This window comes from Nicotiana tabacum, chromosome 5 (assembly GCF_000715075.1).
Source record: "Nicotiana tabacum cultivar K326 chromosome 5, ASM71507v2, whole genome shotgun sequence".
Lineage (NCBI taxonomy): Eukaryota > Viridiplantae > Streptophyta > Magnoliopsida > Solanales > Solanaceae > Nicotiana > Nicotiana tabacum.
In genome coordinates this window covers 93,044,388-93,064,745 of record NC_134084.1, presented here as the reverse complement: position 1 = coordinate 93,064,745, position 20,358 = coordinate 93,044,388, and the positions used below count along the sequence as shown (strand labels likewise).

Genomic DNA, 20,358 nt, shown 5'->3' with positions numbered 1-20,358 from the left:
AGCCATATCAAATCAATTCAGAATGATCTCAAATTTTGCACACAAGTTCCAAATGGCATAAAAAACCTATTCTAACTCCCAATACAATAATTCGAATCTGATATCATCAAAGTCAACTCTCGGTCAAGCCTTTGAACTTTCCTAATCTTCAAATTGCCAATTTTCGCCAATTAGCGCCAAAACCTTCTATAAACATCCAAATGTAAATCCGGGCATATGCCCAAGTCCAAAACCACCATACAGACCTAACGGAACTATCAAAACTTTGATCCGAAGTCAAATACATAAAAGTCAAACTTGGTAAACTCTTTCGACTTAAAGCTTCTAAAATGAGGATCATTCTTCCAAATCAATCACGAATCACCCGAAATCCAAAACCGATGATTCACAAAAATCTTATATATCATACGAAGCTACTCATGCCTTCGAACTACCGAGCAAAATATAAATGCTCAAAATAATCGGTCGGGTCATTACAATGATTTAGCAATGAAAATGGAGAAGATAACGGCAAAGAGATTAGAGAAGATAATGAATAGCCATGATTTAAGGGAGTGGTTATATGGATAATGAATTTTGGTGGGATAGGTATTTTTATAAGTTTGTTTCGAAATAAGTAAAATCGGGTAATATTTTAGGCCAAAGTAGGTATATTGAGTAGTTTTCTCTTCTTCTTTTCCCCGTCTTCTCCTTTTATTCATAGCTTTCTTTACCCATAATCAACACATTCATAACTTAGCCGTTCATGAAATGAACTATAACAGATTATGAAACTAATCTTTTTAGATAAACCCATAATAATGCATACATCCAATATGAAGTAGAAGAACAAGGTGAAGAAATGCAAAGAAAAGAAAACTCTCTCTCAAGTTTGGAAGACTAGAAATTCTCTCATAAGTGATCATATTTAACAAGCCATGGATAATATGGTTACCATATTATCTGCCGGATAAACCCGTTTTTATCCGTCTCAAATACGGGTTGGGTCGGATAATTTATCCGTTTTTTAAAATTACCCGTTTTGACCCGCTCATATCCGACCCGACCCGCCGTTTGCCACCCGTAAAGGTGAGGGTAAACCTAGTTTGGTCAGAAGAAGATCAGTTGTAACTAAGGAGCATAGTTTCATCTTAGAAGCTGACATCACATCTAATGAAGTGAAGCATACATTATAGGCAATTACGAGTAATAAATCCCATGGGCCCGGTAGATATAGCACTCACTTCTTCGAAGATGGCTGGAGTATTATTGGAAAAGCTCTAACAGAAGGGATTGTGAAGTCCTTTACTTCCAACAAGTTGCTTATAGTTACAAACAAGACAGTAATGACCCTTATTCCCAAAAGTACACGTGCAGTGAATGTTGGTGATTATAGGCCTATAACGTGTTGTGATACTACGTACAAAATAATATTCCCTTCGTTTCAATTTATGTGAACCTATTTCCTTTTTGGTTCGTGCCAAAAAGAATGACATTTTTCCTTATTTAGAAACAATTTACCTTTATGCAATGATTTATAGCCACACAAAATATATGTGCCTCATTTTACACCACAAGTTCAAAAGTCTTCTCTCTTTTCTTAAACTCCGTGCCCAGTCAAATGGGTACACATAAATTGAAACGGAGGGAGTATTAAAAGTAATTTGTAGCAGATTAAAGTTGGTATTTCTCGTGAGACTATAAAACAGAAAGAGGACAACAGAGAGTTTTTGATAAAGAGGGACCTTAAGAAGAATGGGAATTTGTGGGAGAAATGATGCATTCTTTGAACTTCCCGCCAAAAATTTATCAAGTGAATCGGGAATTGTATTTAATTCCTCAGTACAAAATTGCATTAAATGGAAGAATATATGGATGTATTGAAAGAAAAGGGGATTGAGACAGGGAAATATACTATTATGAGTTATTTGTATGGAGTACTTCACAAGGGTAAGGAAGCTAGTGGCAAATCAAGAAGGCTTGAAATGCAAAGGGTTAAAACTTCATCATCTACGTTATGTTGATGATGTTCTGTTATTTTGTAAAGGAGAATTCCAGTCAATTCTACTCATACTCCGAGACCTACAGACATTTTTCAATGCCTCAGGTTTATCAACAAATACAGCTAAATCTAATATATTTTGCGCTAATTAATATGGACTCACAATGTATAAAGGAGTACTACCTCTCCAGTATCTCAGGGTACCAATATCCTCCAAAACAATATCTACTGTGGACGTAGACAAGCAGCTTACGGGTGGGGATCATGAAATCTATCCTATGTAGGTAATTAAAGTTCAGTTGATAAACTTAGTTCTAACGCACATACACACATACTAGCTAGGTTTCCATTTTAATTCTTGTTGCTATATGTAGGAATTTCTTATGGTATGCGAATGGGGAATCTATAAAGACTCCATATATTGGTGGCTTGAGACTTGGCAGAACCTTTATGATGGCACTGGCTTACCTCATTTGGAAGGCAAGAAATGCGGCACTATGGCACACAAATGGTATCCAACCTAGTCAAAGAGGAAAGTAAATTCAAGTACTAGAAGTTGTACATAGGAGAAAGGGGTTAGGAATAGAGCTTGGATAGAGGAATTATATAAATAAGATAGATTATGTTTTTGCCGTTTTGGGACTGGACTAGAGATGGGGGCCCTACCTAGTAGGTATTCCTAATCAGGAAGAGAAAATTAAGAGGTAAGAGCAAAATGGAATAGAAAGAAAGTGCAAATGAAATGACATGAAGTAACTCCGAACGCTTAAAAAAACTATTACCAACAAAAATATCGAGTCTTATGAATCAATAAATATCAATACCGTTCATCATATCCGCGAATACAAGATATGGCATAGTGAGGAGTGCACATCAAGAAGTTTAACTCTAGTCAATGTACTAAGTTTTGTTAATAGTATTCTCCGTTAACTAAAAAAGTATTTTAACTTGATTATGTTCGTATGATATTTGTCATTTGTAAGTAATTTTAGTGATACACAACAACAAATTTGGCCTAAGGCTACATTAGTTTTAGACAACCCTCGAAAAGTGTTGCCAAAAATACTTACGGCAACGCTTTTTAAGGAGTGGTCATTGCTAAGAGTTTTTGGCCACGAATTTTAGGCAACGCTTGTAAAGCGTTCTTTTAAGATATAAATACTATGCTTTTTAACTGTTGCCATATTATAATATATTTGGCAACATTTACACACCTGTAATGGAACGCTTTTGAATGATGCTCTTTTTATAACTCTAAAGCAACACGTTATAAGGGTACTCAAAAAATTTACACCAAAAATTTTCGCTAAAATTTTCATTTTATCCAATAAAAATTGCCCGCTAAATTTTAACAACTTTCCCACTAAAAATTAAAACCTCAAGAAAAGACTCATCACTCGCTCTCACTAATGCCACTACCCCCTTTTCTCTCAGACACGAGAGTGGAATGTATTCCGACGATGACTCCGATGTGGACTACCATGACGACATGTTGTCATCGACGTTGGCTATTGTTGCGGCTATGGCATGCTTCAACGTATTCGATGGAGCTCATGTTAGATTTGCAGTGGCTTTACCTTGAGCAATTCGACCTCTTTCACCGTAAGAAACATTACCGTCTTCGATTTTGATTATGATACTTCGTATCTCCTTACTCCTTTCCTGATTTGGATCCATAATCTCAAAAAAATCCAATCCCTAAATCTTTGCTTGTTTTTGTTTCCAATCTTCATTTTGTTCTCAGATCTATATTTCAATAATTGTTTTATGTATTCATTTAGTGTTCATTCGTAGATCTCTCGGGTGTTGAAGTAGTCTCTATATATTTCGATATTTAGATCTGGAATTTTGGAGTTTTGAGTTGTAGAGGTAGCTTAAAATCATTGCTTAATTCAATTTGAAGGATGGTTTCGGGAATTGGTGTGAAATTTGAAGGTTTTTCAAATTAAGACTTTTTACAATTTGTTCCCGACGATTAGGCACATGTAATTCTTGCGAAGCCTCCAATTCATAATTGTTTCGTGGAGTTTAGACAATTTTTATACAATTTGATAGGATTGCTGTTGTGAGTGTGGACTTGGTGGTAGGCTTGATTTTTGTGGGTTATTTGGGGAGGAGGATAAGGCAAGGTGAGATTTGTTTCTTTCTTGCATAAACCTCTTAACTTATCTTGCAACCCCTGAAACTTGTAAAACATAGCAATTGTGGTTGCGTCTTGCATTGTTGTACTTGCACGCTTCTCTTTACTTCAGACATAGGCCAAAAAAACACTTACAATAACTTAATTCTAGACAATTCATTCTTTTAAAAACTCAAAGGACTGTCAAAGAACTATAAATGCATAGCGTATAGGTATTCATGCTGAACATAAAATATTTTCTTGTATTTAATTATGCATTTTGTGTTTTGCCATAGTTTCTCACCTTGAATATTAATGTTTGCAATGCAATTAGAAGGTGCATCTATCTTCACATGATGATGTTTATGCCAAGATATCAGGCTACTGAAGATGACATTACTGATGTTTTAGTTTGATAATAACATATTCTATTAATCTTTCCAACTCATTCACAAGGAAAGAGTAAAAAGGGAGATCTGTGTATTTTGTAAAATTATTTGTAATGTTATCTCATTGTGTCTAAGACCAGTTATTGAACTTTATCTAATTGTGCTCAGAAAAATGAAGCATGTGTCCGGGAAGTGGCTAGAATCCAAATACATGTGTTAAAAGTACAGGTACTTTATACCTCTTCTTTCTTTTATTTTTTCATAAGTTTTTTTTTTTCAATTGTGTTTGCTTTCGTTCTATTTCATTTTAAAACATTTATGCATCTGATGTGTTCGTGTGGTTCATTTTTTCTATGACTTCAGGAAACACGACATAGGCAACATTATTTGGATTTGATGCTCAAATTACATGTAATATTTAAGAGCGTACAAAGATCTTAACTTATATCAGAAGCGTTCTTATTAATCTTGACTTCATAGGGATTGAAATTTTATGGAGCTGTTTTATTTTTCCTTTTACATATTTGATATTATTAGAGCTCTATTAGTAGCTTGTCTTGAATAAAACTAATTGAAATATACAAATCCTACTTGTAAGTGTTAGAGAGCAGATTAAGAATTTGTAGCCATTTATTTTCTCTCGGTATTTTTATTATTTAAGATGTTGCACTAAATATTTAATGTGAAGAAGCGTCATTTTATTTTACATGTGATAGATAGTGAGCATTCAATTGTAGATAAACTTTCAACCTAGAGTTTTCATCACTATAAGAGTACTCCCAGCTGGCAAAAGAGAACTCAAACATATCAAATTCAGGTGAGCTTCATTTCACCAGTTATATCAAATTAGAGAGCTAAAATAGGTATATTTTCTTGCATTTGTGCTATTGGGGGGATAGGCCTACTAGCGAAGTCTAGCTGTGCAGGTGGAGCTCTAAGAATACTGTCAAAATAATTGCCTCAATGTTATCATTGGAATTGCACCACCATCCATTTTGATATTAAGTGCTAGCATTCCAGTAAAGCTTTCATCATTTTAATCTGTTTATATGTATTTCAAAAATTATGTTTAGTTACTTGCCCATTTTTATAATGCTCTGATAGTAAGAAGAAAAACATCAAGAGAGAACATGTCTTATATGCCATGTGAACTTGAATTTTTCATGTACCTTCTCAAAAAAGTTCAAGTTCAATAGAAATTTTTTGAAGCTTTAACGTGAATGTTTGTTTGTTCTCTAAAATCAATTGTTCTAAATTTCAGTTTCCACTTCAAATACCTCAATCCATTATGATATTGCATACTATCTATTGGTTTCTTTCTAATTTTAAATTTTATTTTTAATGTGTAGGAAAATACGGGTGATGCAATTGAAAATGGCGGCCAAAAGTTAATTGATCTATTGAAGTGAATGATAAAGACTTTTTGAGCAATTGTAATATTTATTATTATGATACTTTATGAATACATTCGGTTTTAGAGTTTGTTGTTATTGCACATACTGAAATATTGTTTTATCAGTATGTGTAGAATACAAAATATGTTTCTTTTTTGAAGTTTATTGCAAGTATATGCATTAAAATTATTATTATTTATTATTTAATTGAGTGCTTGAGATCATTAAAATATAGTTGCTTGAAATAAATATAATTACATAAAAAAATTGTAGCTCATAAATATCATAAAAAATTATTACACTTTAGAAGTGCTGCCATAGAGCTGACAAATGGATGGCATATTTGGCATGTAAATGGCTATGCTTCACAAATGTGGCTTATAAGGTAATAAAGACCACCCTTCTAAAGTGTAGTTTCAGAAAATGAAAAACGTTGCCATGTGAGGTACTAGAAGCGTGGTTGTTGTACCTTATAGGCCACGCTTTTGAAGCGTGGCTTCTAAAGCAACACTTGAAAAGCTTGGCCTTAGAGAAAAGGTTACGCTACTTTAGGCCACCTCCTGTAAGCGTTCCTAAAGTCGAAAAGTGTAGCCTTTGATCAAAGGTCACACTTTATGATAGTTTAGGCCACACTTCTCAGGGGTGGCTAAAGGCCGAAAATGTTGCAGTGATATCATTATTAGAAAATATTATTTTTGCGTTGTGATGTGCAGATAAATTGTAAACTTAAACGTTAGAAAAATCAAAGAATGTGCAAAAGATAGCAAAAAGAGGGTGTTTGACTTAAATTACATGCTTTTGAAGTCAAATCGCGATAAGTAATGAAGATTCAAGAATTGATATTGGGAATTAGAGTTCTGGAGCAACAAATTCTGATGAGAAACACATAACTCAAATTCAACAGATAATAAGTATCTCTTAGTTTACAAATAATTTGATCATGCTTCTTTAAAAAATATTATAGAACTTCGAGTCTAATTTCCAACAGTCTAAACAGTTTAGCATTTGGACTTTTTATGCAAAGTTATAATTTTTTTACTGGACACTGTGTTTACCTTAAAACGGATAACAATTAAATTTATACGCAGTTTTAAGGATATATGAATTGATTCAACACAAATAATCAGGGATGTTAGATAAACGAATTAAAGACGAAATGAACAATCAAACCAACTACGGCCCAGATCGGAATTAGGTTGAGCAGTAGTTTTGCCCTTGATCGGACCCTTGGTTCGAAACCAATTGTGAATGAAGAACAAACAGCAAAGTAAGGACTTTGCAATAGCTAGAAAGTAGAAAAATAAATTTGTATTGCCTTGGTTTGCGCATTACAATGTGTGTTAGCAAAGAAAAACTTTTCCTTTATAGTAGGAAAGTTTCATCCCTAGTACAAGTCTAAAAAGGTAAAAAAAAAACTTCCTCTCTTGTTAATTACTGATCCATAACCGTCATCCAGCAAGATCCGCACCGTAATATCTGATTGGTTGCGGATATTATGGTCATCTATATGTCGCCTATAACCGTTCATTGTGCTTTCCGAAGTCTCAGAGCTCGTCCCGAGTTCGGGTTACATCGTTTTATCAGGTCCGATGGCGAGCACTCTGTTCACTTTTCATGGGCCTCGATACATAGAGTTCCCAGCTTCGATTTCGATCTCGTATATTCATGCTCTTACTTCGTTTGATTCACCGAAAAATCGGGGTGTGCATTATCCTCGATTTCACCCGTATACAATTAGTCTCATCATTTTCCAGAGAGTAGATTTGCCAAAACATTGGGAAACGATATGAACCCCGGTTCCTTCCTTCGTACGTTACAATCGAGGTGACGGATAAGCCAAAAAGTCATGTCAGTTGCGTCGTTCTAACTTCGGGCACGTGTTAATAACCGATTGGCTGCATTCGAATGTGAAACGTCTTGCATTGACTATTTTTACCCAATAAAAAATTCGACCTTTTGCATTTCTTCCACTTTCCGATCCTAGCTTTTACCTTCGAATTTTCTAACGACTTTTAACTATTTCAAATCTTCATACCCTGCTTCTTGAGCCTTCATATCTTCATCTCTGATCCTCAAACCTTCATATTTGTTCTTGGATTTCCAACCCAAATCTTCATATCTTCATTCCACCTTCAAACCTTCATACTCTTTCTTCAAATCTTTATATTTTTCCTTTGAACCTTCATATTTTTCCTTCGAACCTTCATACTTCCCTTCAAATTTTGATATTTTCTTAGTTCACAATGGCTAAAACTTCCAAGTCAGTGACTCAGCAGGCTACCTCTTCATCTTCCCCCCCGGCCGCAGATGCCGACGTGGCCGCTTCCGAGGTGGATCTAGAGCCCCCATGAAGAACTTCATACCTGTAGGCTGCTCTATCGGGGATAACTTCAAGGTCGAGAAGGCCTCTAGCCAACAAGACCGAGGTGATGGAGCATGGAGATACATATGCTCTGTCAACAAAGAAACCCTACCCGTAGCCCGAGTAGACTATAAGTGGGAGGGTAAGGACGTGGTCGTCCCCGGACCCAATGACTATATAGATACTCACGTGAAGGGGTATCTGAGTGTTTACACTTACCCCTTCACGCTCGCCTCTGTGGATCCCGTAGTTCTTGATTTCTGCAAGAGGTACGAGGTGTACTTTGGGCAAATTCACCCATCCTTTTGGAGGATTGTGATCCTCTTGCGCCATTTCACAAAAAATACCGAGTCTCATCGGTTCACCCTCGACCACCTACTCTGCCTATATAGTCCCCGAATGGGGACTGATCAAGCTTGTCCGGCCGAGAAAGCAAGGCTAATTTCTCCATCATTGACGAGGACCGAGATCGAGGCTGGTAGGGGAGGTTCATTAGGGTGAAACCTGATCACCCCCAAGTTTCTACCATTCCACGAGAAGTGGAACGCATCCCGTATGTATTGTCTTTCCGGGCTATTTCTTCCTTTGTGTTCTTTTTCTCATATCATCTGTTTGTGGTCATGCAACTATTACCCAAGTTCTTGATACAATCCCCCGATTCAAGGAGTGGATCGAAGGGATTAATAAGCAGATGTCGTACTTCGAGCATGCATGGGACAAAACTTTCGAAGGGCAAATGGTAGGCCCAATCTCATGGTGAGGTTCTTCCCTGAAATAGTTACCATCACACTCTTAACTTATATAGTGCTAACCTTTTCTTTTTCTTACATGTCTGCCTAAGACCATCGAACTTAGGCCGCTTGATGAGGACAAGGATCCATCTTTGCCTACTGAGCCCTCCATCTCGGGATAACCCGAGGCTGCCACGAAGGAGGAGAAGAAGAAAAAGAGAAAGTCCTCGGGCTCCTCTGACCCCGAGAGGAAGAGGAAGAGGAAGAAAAGGACGGCCACTCGGGCCCAAAGGCCCAAGAAGAATACCAAGTCCATAGCACTGGACCTTGACTATCTTTACCAGCTCAGGTATGAGCCTGGAAAAGATGACATCTTCGTTGCCCATGGATTGACCCCCACTAGGGAGCAGGCGACGACCGAGAAAGGGAACCACGAGGTCGATCCCCTTTTGGCTCGGGAACCTAAGGCGGAGATGGAGGTTGCGACCTCCCAGGAAGCCGCTCCTGTTCCGAAAGAGATGACCGGTGTCATTGACATCATAAAGACGCCCTCATATACCGAGTTCATGCTCAAAGAGGCCCAAGAGGGCAAAGAAAAGTCAAGTGAAGGAGTGCAGGGTTCAGATAATCCCATAAACTCCTTTTTCGATAACATGGGCATGTCCATATTGGATGATGTTTTCAGGCTAGGTCACCTGAAGATCCAGAAGAAGTACGTGCCCTCTGGAGCTGGCGGGCCAAGCTCGAGCCCAAAATTAGTGAAGCAACTTCCCATGCCGAGTGTGGACCCTGGGTGCAAGAGAACGGTCATTCTCACAGTCTCAGAGGATGCTCGGGTCCTGTCTACTCCGGTGGGCGTAGCCAGCTACCTCTGATGCCTGGTGACCAAGGAGGACCAAGCAAATATGAATGAGGTGGGCACGTCAAGTGTTTTCAATGAGGCGCAGCAGGCATTGAACCAGATAAGGTGTCAACACTTTTGTACCCCTTTATGAATCCCACTTAGGTTTTCCTTTGATGTATCTCACTACTTTCGTTGTTTTATAGGCTTTAGTGTTTCACCATGATAGCTTCCTCCAGTACCGCTTGGAGATTAACTAGCTCGAGTTCGAGCTCAAAGAGCAGGTTTAGAAGAAGGACATGTATAGACTTTTGAGTGATTAACATGATGAGGCCCTTAAAGATCTCCCGATTCTCCAAGCCAAGCTGGAAAAAGCTCAGAATGAGGCTTTGACCCGAAGCGGGAACACAACGACCTTGTTAAGAAGGTAAAGTTCTTTGAAGTTAAAAACGAGCACCTAGTTGTGGTGACCAACAACACAACTTTGCAGGTCCAATAGAAGATAGACCTGATCGACCAGCTGGGGGCTGAGATCAATAAGGTCAGGGTTGTGACCAAAGTAAGGAAGGACAAGATGGACCTGCTGGCCTCGGAGAAGGAAGTCACAAAGGAGGAGTTGGCTTCGGTCTAGAAATAACTTCGTGTGGCGAAGGACAAAACTGATAAGTGGTCTTAGTGAATGATAATCTCCGGGCACAGCTGAGCTCGACCATTGCTGAACAGGATGCTCTCGGAAGAGAACATGTGGCACTAAGGACCAAATTTGACATAACCTCAGCTGATGCTGAGAAAGTGGTGGCCCAGTACAAGGCTGACGTGGAGGCAGCCGAGACCCGCTTAAATACAAAGACTAAATACACGCCCAAGGTTTCGACCTATCAGTCGAGATCGAAGAAGCTAGGAGGCTCGAGGCTGAGAAAAAGAAGCTCTACGAGCCTGAGGATGCCAATGGTTCCGAGGGATCTGAGGGCAACAATAATTCTGGCGATGAGTCGGGCCCTGGTGATGACCAAGCGTAGATGCCTTAGTACTTTTTCAATTTTTTTGTATTTTCCCTTATGTATTTTTTTATTTTGATGTCGTTCTATCGGGCCTTTGTAAATATGTTTTGGAATATATACATGAAATTTTTCCCATTTTGGCAATATCGTATCTTTACTTTTCTAGCATCTTATTGCAATTTCTACTTGTGTATTGTTTTTTGTGCCTTAGCATAGAGTCAAATGTAGTTCCGGGGTGTTTGTTTTTTGGAATTTCGAATGAAGCCTGACTTCTATGCCACTTTTTCTACTCGTGGATGTGGATCCTCGGTGAGATCGTAGGTTCCCAAGATGCTTAAGTGTTTTTAGACAATGTTTTCGCCGAGGGTAAACTTTTAGTCAGTTTCGAATTATGTAAAGGCCTTTCTTTTTTATTACGAGCTTTGGACGTCTCTGAGCTGTTTTTAGGGTGGCCGTAGCCTTTTACATTTGGGCGCCGCCTAATTGGTGCCTACGGGATTCGGTAGCTCGGGTCGTCTGAATTTTCTTCAAGTGACAAGGGATCGATAATCCCCGAGTATAAGTAGCCAGTGGGCTCTAGGATTCGGGATCGAAGAAGTAAAAATGCATAATAGAAAAGCGGAAATTTCTTTCATTTCTTAGTATGCAAGGTACACGATCGAAAATGCGTAAAAACTTGTACCATGGCTAGAGTGGACTATGTGAGCACGGTTCATATGACCATTTGGCCCTTATAATGAATCCTAACCACCAAGACTTAGTTTTTATCATACAAAGTTTTCTTTTTTTCCTTGTTAAAGACCTTAATCTGAGGGTATTCGAGGGCGAACTCGTGAGGGCTTGGATACTCTTGATATGCAGTGGACGATCATTGACTCCAATTTGAAACCAGTCTTCGAATCTAGGTTAGCATGTTTTATTGTAGCCTCGTCAAAAACCTTGACGAAAATCCCTTTTTGGGTCAAAAACAATTCAAGGAAAAAAAAGTGTGATGCGTGTTTGTAGAGCTAATGACCACATCCATCCTTGGCCGTTTACCTGCAAATGTTAGTACGATTCATAACATGATTAAAGAATAATTTAGTTCATACTTTTGCAGTAGTACCACGTTAAGTGTGTCACGTTCCAGTTGTTCGGTAGTTGCATGTTGTTTCCCGCTTCGTGTTGGTACGAGCCTTTGTTGGTTATTCTGATAACTCGATATGGTCCTTCCCAGTTCAGTCCCAGCTTCCCCTCATTCGTATTCCTAGTGTGTAATGTTACTTTCCTCAACACCAAGTCCCCGAGTTGCAAGTATTGGAGGTTGGCTCTTCAGTTGTAATACCTTTCTATTCGCTATTTCTGGGCGGCCTACCGGACTAGGGCGATCTTCCCTCTTTCATCCAATAGTTCCAAGCTCATGATTATGGACTCGCCATTTGGCTCTTCTGTCGCATATTGGAACTTGAGGCTTGGTTCTCCTACCTCGACTGGTATTAAGGCTTCGGTTCCGTAGGCCAATGAAAATGGAGTGGCCCCGGTGCTAGATTTTGAAGTCGTACCCTATGCCCATAGGACTTCGGGAAGCATCTCCTTCCATTTCCCTTTCGCACCAGTCAACCTCTTTTTCAGGTTTTGAAGTATGGTCTTGTTTGTTGATTCTGCCTACCCGTTCCCACTATAGTGGTAAGGTGTTGATAGTATCTTCTTGATTTTGTGATCTTCGAAAAATTTATTTACCTTGCTGCCGATGTATTGTTTTCCATTATTGCAAACGACTGATCTGCAGATGAATTATTTTCCATTATCGCAAATGACCTCGGCCGGTATCCCAAATTGATATATTATGTGGTCCTAGATGAAGTCAATGGCTTCTTTCTCCCAGACCTTTTCTAATGCTTGAGCCTCGACCCGTTTGAAAAAATAATCGGTCATGAATAGTATGAATCTTTACCGGGTGCCCATGGTAGGGAATCGATAATGTCCATTCCCCACTTCATAAATAGCTGCGGGGACAAAACCGAGTGGAGCATTTCTCGCGGTTGATGGATCATCGGGGGGGGGGGGGGTGTCTCTAGCAGTCGTCGCGTGCGTGGTCAGGCATTTCTCTCGGTTGATGGATCATCGGGGGTCACATGTGTGGTCAGGCTATAGACGTGCGTTTATTTCGGGATATCTAGTCCTGAGATAATTTATAAATTCTTGTAATTACCTTTCGACCTGTAAGTATGACTTGAGCTCATCCATAGTAGGTTATCTTGTAGTTAATAGCCGCATAGATCAATTTTAATGCTTTCAATTGAATTTTTAAGCCAAGAAACAATTGAGAGAAATTTCATTCTTTAAATTGATTGTAATGTTTTCTCTTTTACTTGCTTTACAACATGAACTCTATTATGAAGTAATTTTCTTTATGGAAACATGGTAATGATTTGATTTAGACTTTAATTTTTTGATTTAATACCTTTTGTGTATGTTCGATAATACATCCTTGGGGATCGACTCCATATTGTATTCGAGATAATTAGAGTTCAATTATGCATTTGAATTGTTTTCGTAATTTATTTTCTGAGAGAGAATTAATTATATAAATAGTCTTCTATAACGCCTTTATTCTAGAAAAGAATCGGTGATAGAAGCATCATTAAAAATTTGGGGATTTTAAGAAGCTCCAATATCTTCAAATCCTTTGGCCTATAAACATGCACTTCAATTGAACTCTTAATGCATTTTTCAACCGTTAAAACTATTGTCGATTGAGAGAAGACTTATATATTCGAGCAGAGTAATCAACATTTATGATCTATTATAAATATTAGTCAAGGAGCAAAATATAGATTATTTATCTCAAATCAAGTTCCGTACTTTTTTTCTGTGGTAAAACTCTTAACTTGTTAGTTTTAATTCAAAGATCACCATTAATTCTTATTTTAGTTTGAAAAAAACGTATATTTATAGTTCTACTTTAGCCAAGACGAAAATTAGTAATTGATAGCAATTTTATTCCTTGTGGGATTGAATTTTCATGCAAATTATCATAGGCTAGCTAAATAAGCGGTATACTAAACATCAATTCAATCTAAAAAAAATTCTAACAACTACTTAAACTATAACATTCATGTACAGACGCTTTGTCCGTTAATCTTCTACATTACTTTAATTTAATATTAATTTTTTTTATAAGGTTGAAAAAGCACCATTGATAATCAAATCTACGTAAATGCCGGAAATTCATTCAATGAAAAATAATAATCATCCATCAGGAAAAAAAGACGGATCAAGGAAAACAAATTCCACTCCTGAAATTCGAAAAATAGTTGGACTATAGCTATTATTTGTTTATATATATATTATCAAAAAGATCGTTGAATGAAACCTTATACTCCCTCCGTTTTAATTTATGTGAACTTGTTTGACTGAGCATGAAGTTTAAGAAAAATGAAGAATTTTGGAATTTGTGGTATTAAACAAGTCAAAAAAGGGCCAGAGTATTTGTGTGGTTATAAAAGCTTCTCATTAAGGGTAGAATTATAAGTTTAAGCTAAATTGTTACCAAATTTAGAAAACGGTCATTCTTTTTGGAAAAAACCAAAAAGGAAATAGGTTCACATAAATTAGAACAGAGGTAGTACTATTTATGATGCGGTAGGAGTTTATTTCTATCATACGTTTTGCACTCATCACTTGTCTCTTGAACATATACTATGATGTTCACCATATATGACAGCGTAAATAATAATAAAAAAAAAATGTGTTCGCAATGAAGCTTCTAAGTTGTCAAGGAGCCAGAAATCCAAGGTGGTAATAACTTGTCTTCCTTCTCATAATACGATAAGAGCTTGTCTCTTAATATTTGAACGTTAATTGGTAAAGTTCCTTGTGCCTGTTCAATATAATAAAATAAAGTAAGATAAACAAAGTTTGCGCAATATATTAATAGTAATATAGATATTCTGAAGTGCACAATTTCCATAAGCAAATATTTCTAGACATACTTATGAGATTATCTAGGTCTATAGTAGTATCTTTGAACCTCAACGACCCTATAGGATATGTGCCTCCTTTTCTTCTGGATAATTTCAAAAATGATCTTGCGGCCTCTGAACGGCCGTCCCATCTCATCTTGATTTGGCTATACTTCTTATTCAGTCACCGAGAAGTCGGACGACTCTTCAGTAATCCAGAGTGATCTGACCCCTTCGACGGCTCAGTACCCTATCCGCTTTTAAGTGAAGGGGCGCATCCACTTAGCTTCTCTCCTGGACGGATGGCGACTTATGTAGTGACCGGCCTTCCTACCAGAATCTCAATTTTTACTTTATTGCACCAAAATTAGTAAACTATTTATTTGTAAGAAAAATTAAGAAAAGGAACAAAGCCCCTTTTAAATTTGTGTTCAATGTAAATGTCGTATGATAGGGTTGTTTACTCTTGAGTAAATATTGCTAGTACCAATTTCCTTTTGAATTTAACTTATATACATAGGCAGCGTATATATATATAATTTAAACTCAACCCAAACATATAGATGGAGAAAAGAAAGAGAGTGAAATTTATATAAATACCTGAAAATGCAAATTGTAGAAAACTCTATCTCCCAAAGTTTCAAAAGAAGATGCATTTAGTAGAAGAAGTCCTTCCTCTTCTAGTTCTGATACAGCTTCAGCAAACGAACTCTTATTGGTTTTCAAAATAGATATATGAATAATGACTTCTCTATTTCCCACTTGATTTGCTGAGATAACTGATAAAGAACTCTGAATTCCTCCTTTAATTATTGTTTGCTTATTATTAAAATCAGCAGAATATTCTTTCTTAGGGATGGATCTTAATGTAAGGTCTTCTTTCTTCTGTGTCAGTCCTCCCACTTCTTTCTTTAAATCTGGTATGTACTTTATCACTCTTGCTACTGTGACTGGAAAGCTTATTTTTTTCTGTTAAAATGTGAAAATTAAAACTTTAAGTGTAAGTATAACTGTGTTCATAAACAGAAAAACAGAATTTAGAACAGAAAATGCAAAAATATATTCCGAGCTTGTGTGTCCCTAAGGAATTTAATCCCCTCATTGACCAAGATTATGGATTAATTCCTCACAATATAGAACAAAAAAATTATTCTGTAATAACAACATTTCATCAAATTATAGAACTGTGAACTTAAATGGCGAAACAAATCACGCATGATACTTATGATCGTTTTTGGAAAAACAACGCAAAAAAGGGAGAAAATTCCAAATTTTTTTTAGCGTATGAAAAAATGAGGCAAGACATCTCTTTTTATAACCAATGAATGGGTGGAAAGAAAAGGTGTCTTTCCTTGTGATGCAGGAAACAACTCTTCATTTCTATTCATACCTCACAAAACCCAACATTTTTTTCGGTATATTGGATAGGAAAAAATAGATATTCCAATTATTTCCCTACCCTTTTTGACAAGGGAAACAAGTAGCTAAGCTATGTAATACTTTTCTTCCTTTTTTTTTCCTTTACCACAAGGGAGTACAGTGGGAAATAAGATTCCTTCACCCTTAGTTAGCAGTATTAGGTTCGAGCTATGAAAATGAAAAATTTCTTGTGGTGAGCATTTCCCCTATAGTGGTTCTATGAGGCACGAATTTGGATTAATCCCCTTAGTGAATTCTGAATACTAGATGTTTATATAAGAAAACTACGTCTACCATTCGTTTTCATGATCACATTATTATTTTGCTAAGAAGATAATATCAGTCTCGTAAATTATAATTGTTTGCGAAGTTCACAAAGTATTTTGATCAATTTATTATTTTACTACATAAAGAAAAATGTAAAAAGGAATCAGAAGAACGTAAAAATTAGGATAAAAGAAAGAAAGAAAGAATTATACCGTATGATCAGTAGCTGGAAGCAAAGAACGAAGAGAAGAACACAAGCTATTAAATTTTTTTCTCCGATCACGTTCGCTTGCATTGTGATTAAGCTTCTTCACTGTTCCATCTAAATGATCATTATCACCATTAATCTCCTCAAAATTCTTGAATTCACTGTGTACGATGCTTGGCTGAGATGATGAATAATGAACAGGAATACCTGTTGAAAGTGGAGCTTCTATAGTGTTTAGTTTCTTGTTTTTGGGATCTGCCAAACACACGCCAAAGTTAGAAAACAAAGGAGAAGAAACGGCCATCATTAATATTTTTGAAGGTCCTAAGAGGTGGAATGTGTTGTGGCAATCATAGAACGTGTATTTATAGGAGGAGTCTAGGATTAAACTTATACTAAATGTGACATATATAGCACATAACATTTACACTATGTATTTTTAGTTATTACTACTAGCATGTATTTATGTAACATTCCAGTCCACTAGTGATACTATTCGCTTTGGACCTAGGCTCGCACGGCTTTAAAATGTAAAAATAGCTCGAGCTAGCAAGTTTTCGGACTGGTCATTCAAAAATAGCCAACGTTTGCAAAGTTATTGAAAAACAGCCACTATTTTGCTGCAACACGAAAAGTTACAGCATAATATACTGGAATTCTAGTATATTATACTGGAGTATTTTTTCGGATTTTTAATTGTGTTTTCGTTCAGATTTATCTTTACATGAAAAGTGGCTAAATTTCGATTACTTTTGAAATTAACCGTGGCTATTTTTGAATGACCACTTGTAAATCTGGCTATTTTTTAATTTCTCCCCTTTAAAATGTGTTACTAGAGTCTAGGGTATGTTTACTCATATACCCGGCATCTCTTCCTTGTTTTGTTGATGTGGGATTTACCTAAGCTACGGTTGGTTGGTTTAACATGTATGTACTTGTCATAGATTATTAATCTCATTTTTTACGAACCATGTAGCTACTACTATCATTTAACTGATTTGATATTTTAAAATTTTATTTGCAATGGTATTGTATAGAATGTTAGGATTCTGCCCTGAACTTTTAATCTATGAGGACTCTCTTTCGTGGGGAAGGAAAAAAGACTTCTAAGGAATAAATCTCCTTCGTGTGCCTTTTCTTTTTCTTAGAGGAAATTAAAAGTCTTCGATATCTATAAATTGAGTATCTCTGCACAACAACAACAACAACAACAACAACCTCCACAATGTAGCCTTTTAGAGAATTTTATTTAGGAGAGACTATTCTCTCAAAAAAATTTATCTTTTTTTATAGTAGTTTTTATATGTAGGTCAATTGACCAAACCCTATTATAGTATCCTATTTTAGTATATATGTTTTCTTGTATGATTTATCGTCCACTAAGCTTTATTTTCTTAGCTTCCGCATGCACCATGTTATTTTGATTCAACATTATATTAATGAGCTTGCTCAGGTATATACCTTAGCATCATAACAAAATAAGCATATTTTATTGTGTTAATTGTTGAAAATAATTTTCTTAATCTTGTGAACTGAAAAAGACTTTTTTTTTCAAATGCAAGGAGAAAGGGTAATAGTTTATTCTTCAACAATGGAATCGATGGATTTTTTTGGTCGAATAATGGAATCAATGTTGAATATACGGATATCCACATAGAGTCAACGTCTTATACGCCGACATAAGTTTAGTACTAAAATATTCTTCACTAATTTAATTTGCAGACGAATAATTAAATTATTTAAGTGACACCATACTTAAATTTGTTTAACCAAGAAGTTGCTTGATTATAACATATCAACTTAGATGGTCCAAATGTTGTTGCTTACCTGGCTACAACGACTGCATATACGGATGAGTTGGAAAAGAGAGTGCCGCGGTGGAGTGTTAGTATCAATGGTAGATATGACAATTTGTCTTTCTTCTATGATTTTGGGCAATTTTTATTTCATAAACCTAACTTTGAAGTTGAATTAAGCTCAATGTGTATTTCTTATCATGTTATAAGAGTTATGCCCATTCCATTCTTCGTTTATTGGGCCATCATATTATGTTATTATTTACCGTAAAAATGGTAATAACAATTAAATTTGTTGATAAGACTCTAAAAATACGTGATCTATTTTTATGCTAGTTTGTTAAGCAGTTGATGCTAAGTATATGAGATTTAGAGACGAAATAAAGTTAAGGAGAGAGCTATAACCAAACCGATAGGCGAGTTACTTGGGACCTCGGGCTTGTCGATTCTGGGCCTCGAGGTCGATCCCGGGGCTCGGCCACGAGCTGTTGAGGGTAATCGGAGTAGGGCTAACAGTTATGAGGTAATTAAAGAGGGACCTTTATGGCCAATGATAAGAAATCAATGATGAACAAATATGAAGATAATAAATGAAAGCTACAATATCAAGAGAATATGTTAGAGAGTGAAATAGAGAGTTCTTGTATATTTTCGTGTGGAGAAACTGAAGTGACCCACCCTTACAAAGTGATAGGGATCCCCTTTATATATGAGGGAAATCTCATCATAGTACAACAAGCATTAATTATAAAGATATGGAGATGTGACCACTAGATGACACCGTAACTCGTAGCTCTCTAGGCTCTGTCAGTCCTAGCCGCATGCCTTGGGAAATTCCCGTTTCTACCATGACCGTGGTCAACATTATCCTAAGACAGAGTGCCGACGAGCCTCGAGGGAGGAGACTCGATCATAACCTTGTAGCCTCGAGACTTCGAGATGGTCTTCTGAGGTGCTTTGATAATGATAAATTGGACCCTCCAATTTCACCGTACACAGATAGTCCCCGCGTTTCTTAGAGAGGAATGATAAGAAACGATTCTGACATCCATCTCTTCAGACATCAGTGATGCCATGCTGATGATATCATACTTACGATGTAAACCTTCACGATAACCGGTACATCCCATGGACTTGTCTTTTCAGCATCATTCAATACGCTGCCGATTCTCATTCTTCAAGGCGGTCGTACCACCGTCGATCCAGTTTCCAATGGCGCATTGATTGCGCCTGTCGATCTATCTTTCAAGGCATTGATGTCATTGTTGGCCACATTATCATCCCCTATAAATGGGGCCTTTTCCATGCTATCTTTTTATCTAAGTGCCTTTAAACATCTTTCCATTCCTTTCTTCCCATTCTCATTATCCTTCTCCATTTCTACCCGCCATGTTTGGGGTCTCTGGTCTCAAGGTCTTATGGCGGCGTTCTTATCAGTCACACCATGACCTTTTACCTAGGCTCTATCGTGCCGAGCGAGATTATATTATCTCGTGGTTGTGGTTGTTATTGTTATGGCTATTATTGCTGTCGTCGTTAGATCGAGGTGACGAGACAAAGGGGGTCGGCCTGTTCTAACTTGGGGAAATATTTGGACTCTAAACTGTTGCTCGGGAGAGTGTTCGGACTATACACAGTTTCTCACTCTCCTACCCTAGCCTGGTGCGGCATTTTACCCCTCGGGTCTTTTCCCAAGGGATAAAATGGTGCACCGGCCATTAAGCTCGCACAGCACAATGTCCTAGAAGGTGGACTCGGAGCGGCCGTGCGAGTAGGGTTGAGGCCCGCCGAATCTTCAACCTTTGGCTTCGGCGGGCTATGTCTTTTTTTCTGCCTCTTCTGTATCACCTTCCTCTTCTTTGCCTTCCCGCTTTCCTCTTCTTCATCTTCATCTTCGTCCTCGGAG

The 20,358-nt window shown here is 37.2% G+C and overlaps 1 protein-coding gene and 1 long non-coding RNA gene across 3 annotated transcripts; one reads left to right on the top strand and one right to left on the bottom strand.

The window, feature by feature from the left end:
• The first annotated feature begins 3,289 nt into the window (after positions 1–3,289).
• On the top strand, positions 3,290–6,072 carry LOC107788748 (uncharacterized). The gene is made up of 3 exons (XR_001648684.2): positions 3,290–3,583; positions 4,658–4,717; positions 5,839–6,072. It is a non-coding gene; the product is annotated as an uncharacterized LOC107788748 (long non-coding RNA).
• An 8,030-nt stretch (positions 6,073–14,102) lies between these two features.
• On the bottom strand, positions 14,103–16,979 carry LOC107788747 (transcription factor bHLH100-like). Of its 2 annotated transcripts, none has more exons than XM_016610448.2 (3): positions 16,661–16,979; positions 15,363–15,731; positions 14,103–14,680 (listed from the first exon to the last, which is right to left on the bottom strand). In XM_016610448.2, exons 1-3 carry the CDS (start codon positions 16,961–16,963, stop codon positions 14,567–14,569), a joined length of 786 nt encoding a protein of 261 aa, XP_016465934.1. In that variant the 5' UTR covers positions 16,964–16,979; the 3' UTR covers positions 14,103–14,566. The 2 variants fall into 2 exon arrangements, with proteins under 2 accessions (XP_016465934.1, XP_016465935.1); XM_016610449.2 differs by lacking the exon at positions 14,103–14,680 and adding an exon at positions 14,732–15,088.
• Positions 16,980–20,358: the final 3,379 nt, after the last annotated feature.

What these genes read in the sequence shown, in the direction of transcription:
- LOC107788747 (XM_016610448.2), bottom strand. Translation starts at nt 16,963, where the DNA reads ATGATGGCCGTTTCTTCTCCTTTGTTTTCTAACTTTGGCGTGTGTTTG. An exon ending in TTCCAGCTACTGATCATACG is followed by an intron (nt 15,732 to 16,660) that starts GTATAATTCTTT and finishes ACATTTTAACAG; the next exon opens with AAAAAAATAAGCTTTCCAGT. An exon ending in TCTACAATTTGCATTTTCAG is followed by an intron (nt 14,681 to 15,362) that starts GTATTTATATAA and finishes TATATTGAACAG; the next exon opens with GCACAAGGAACTTTACCAAT.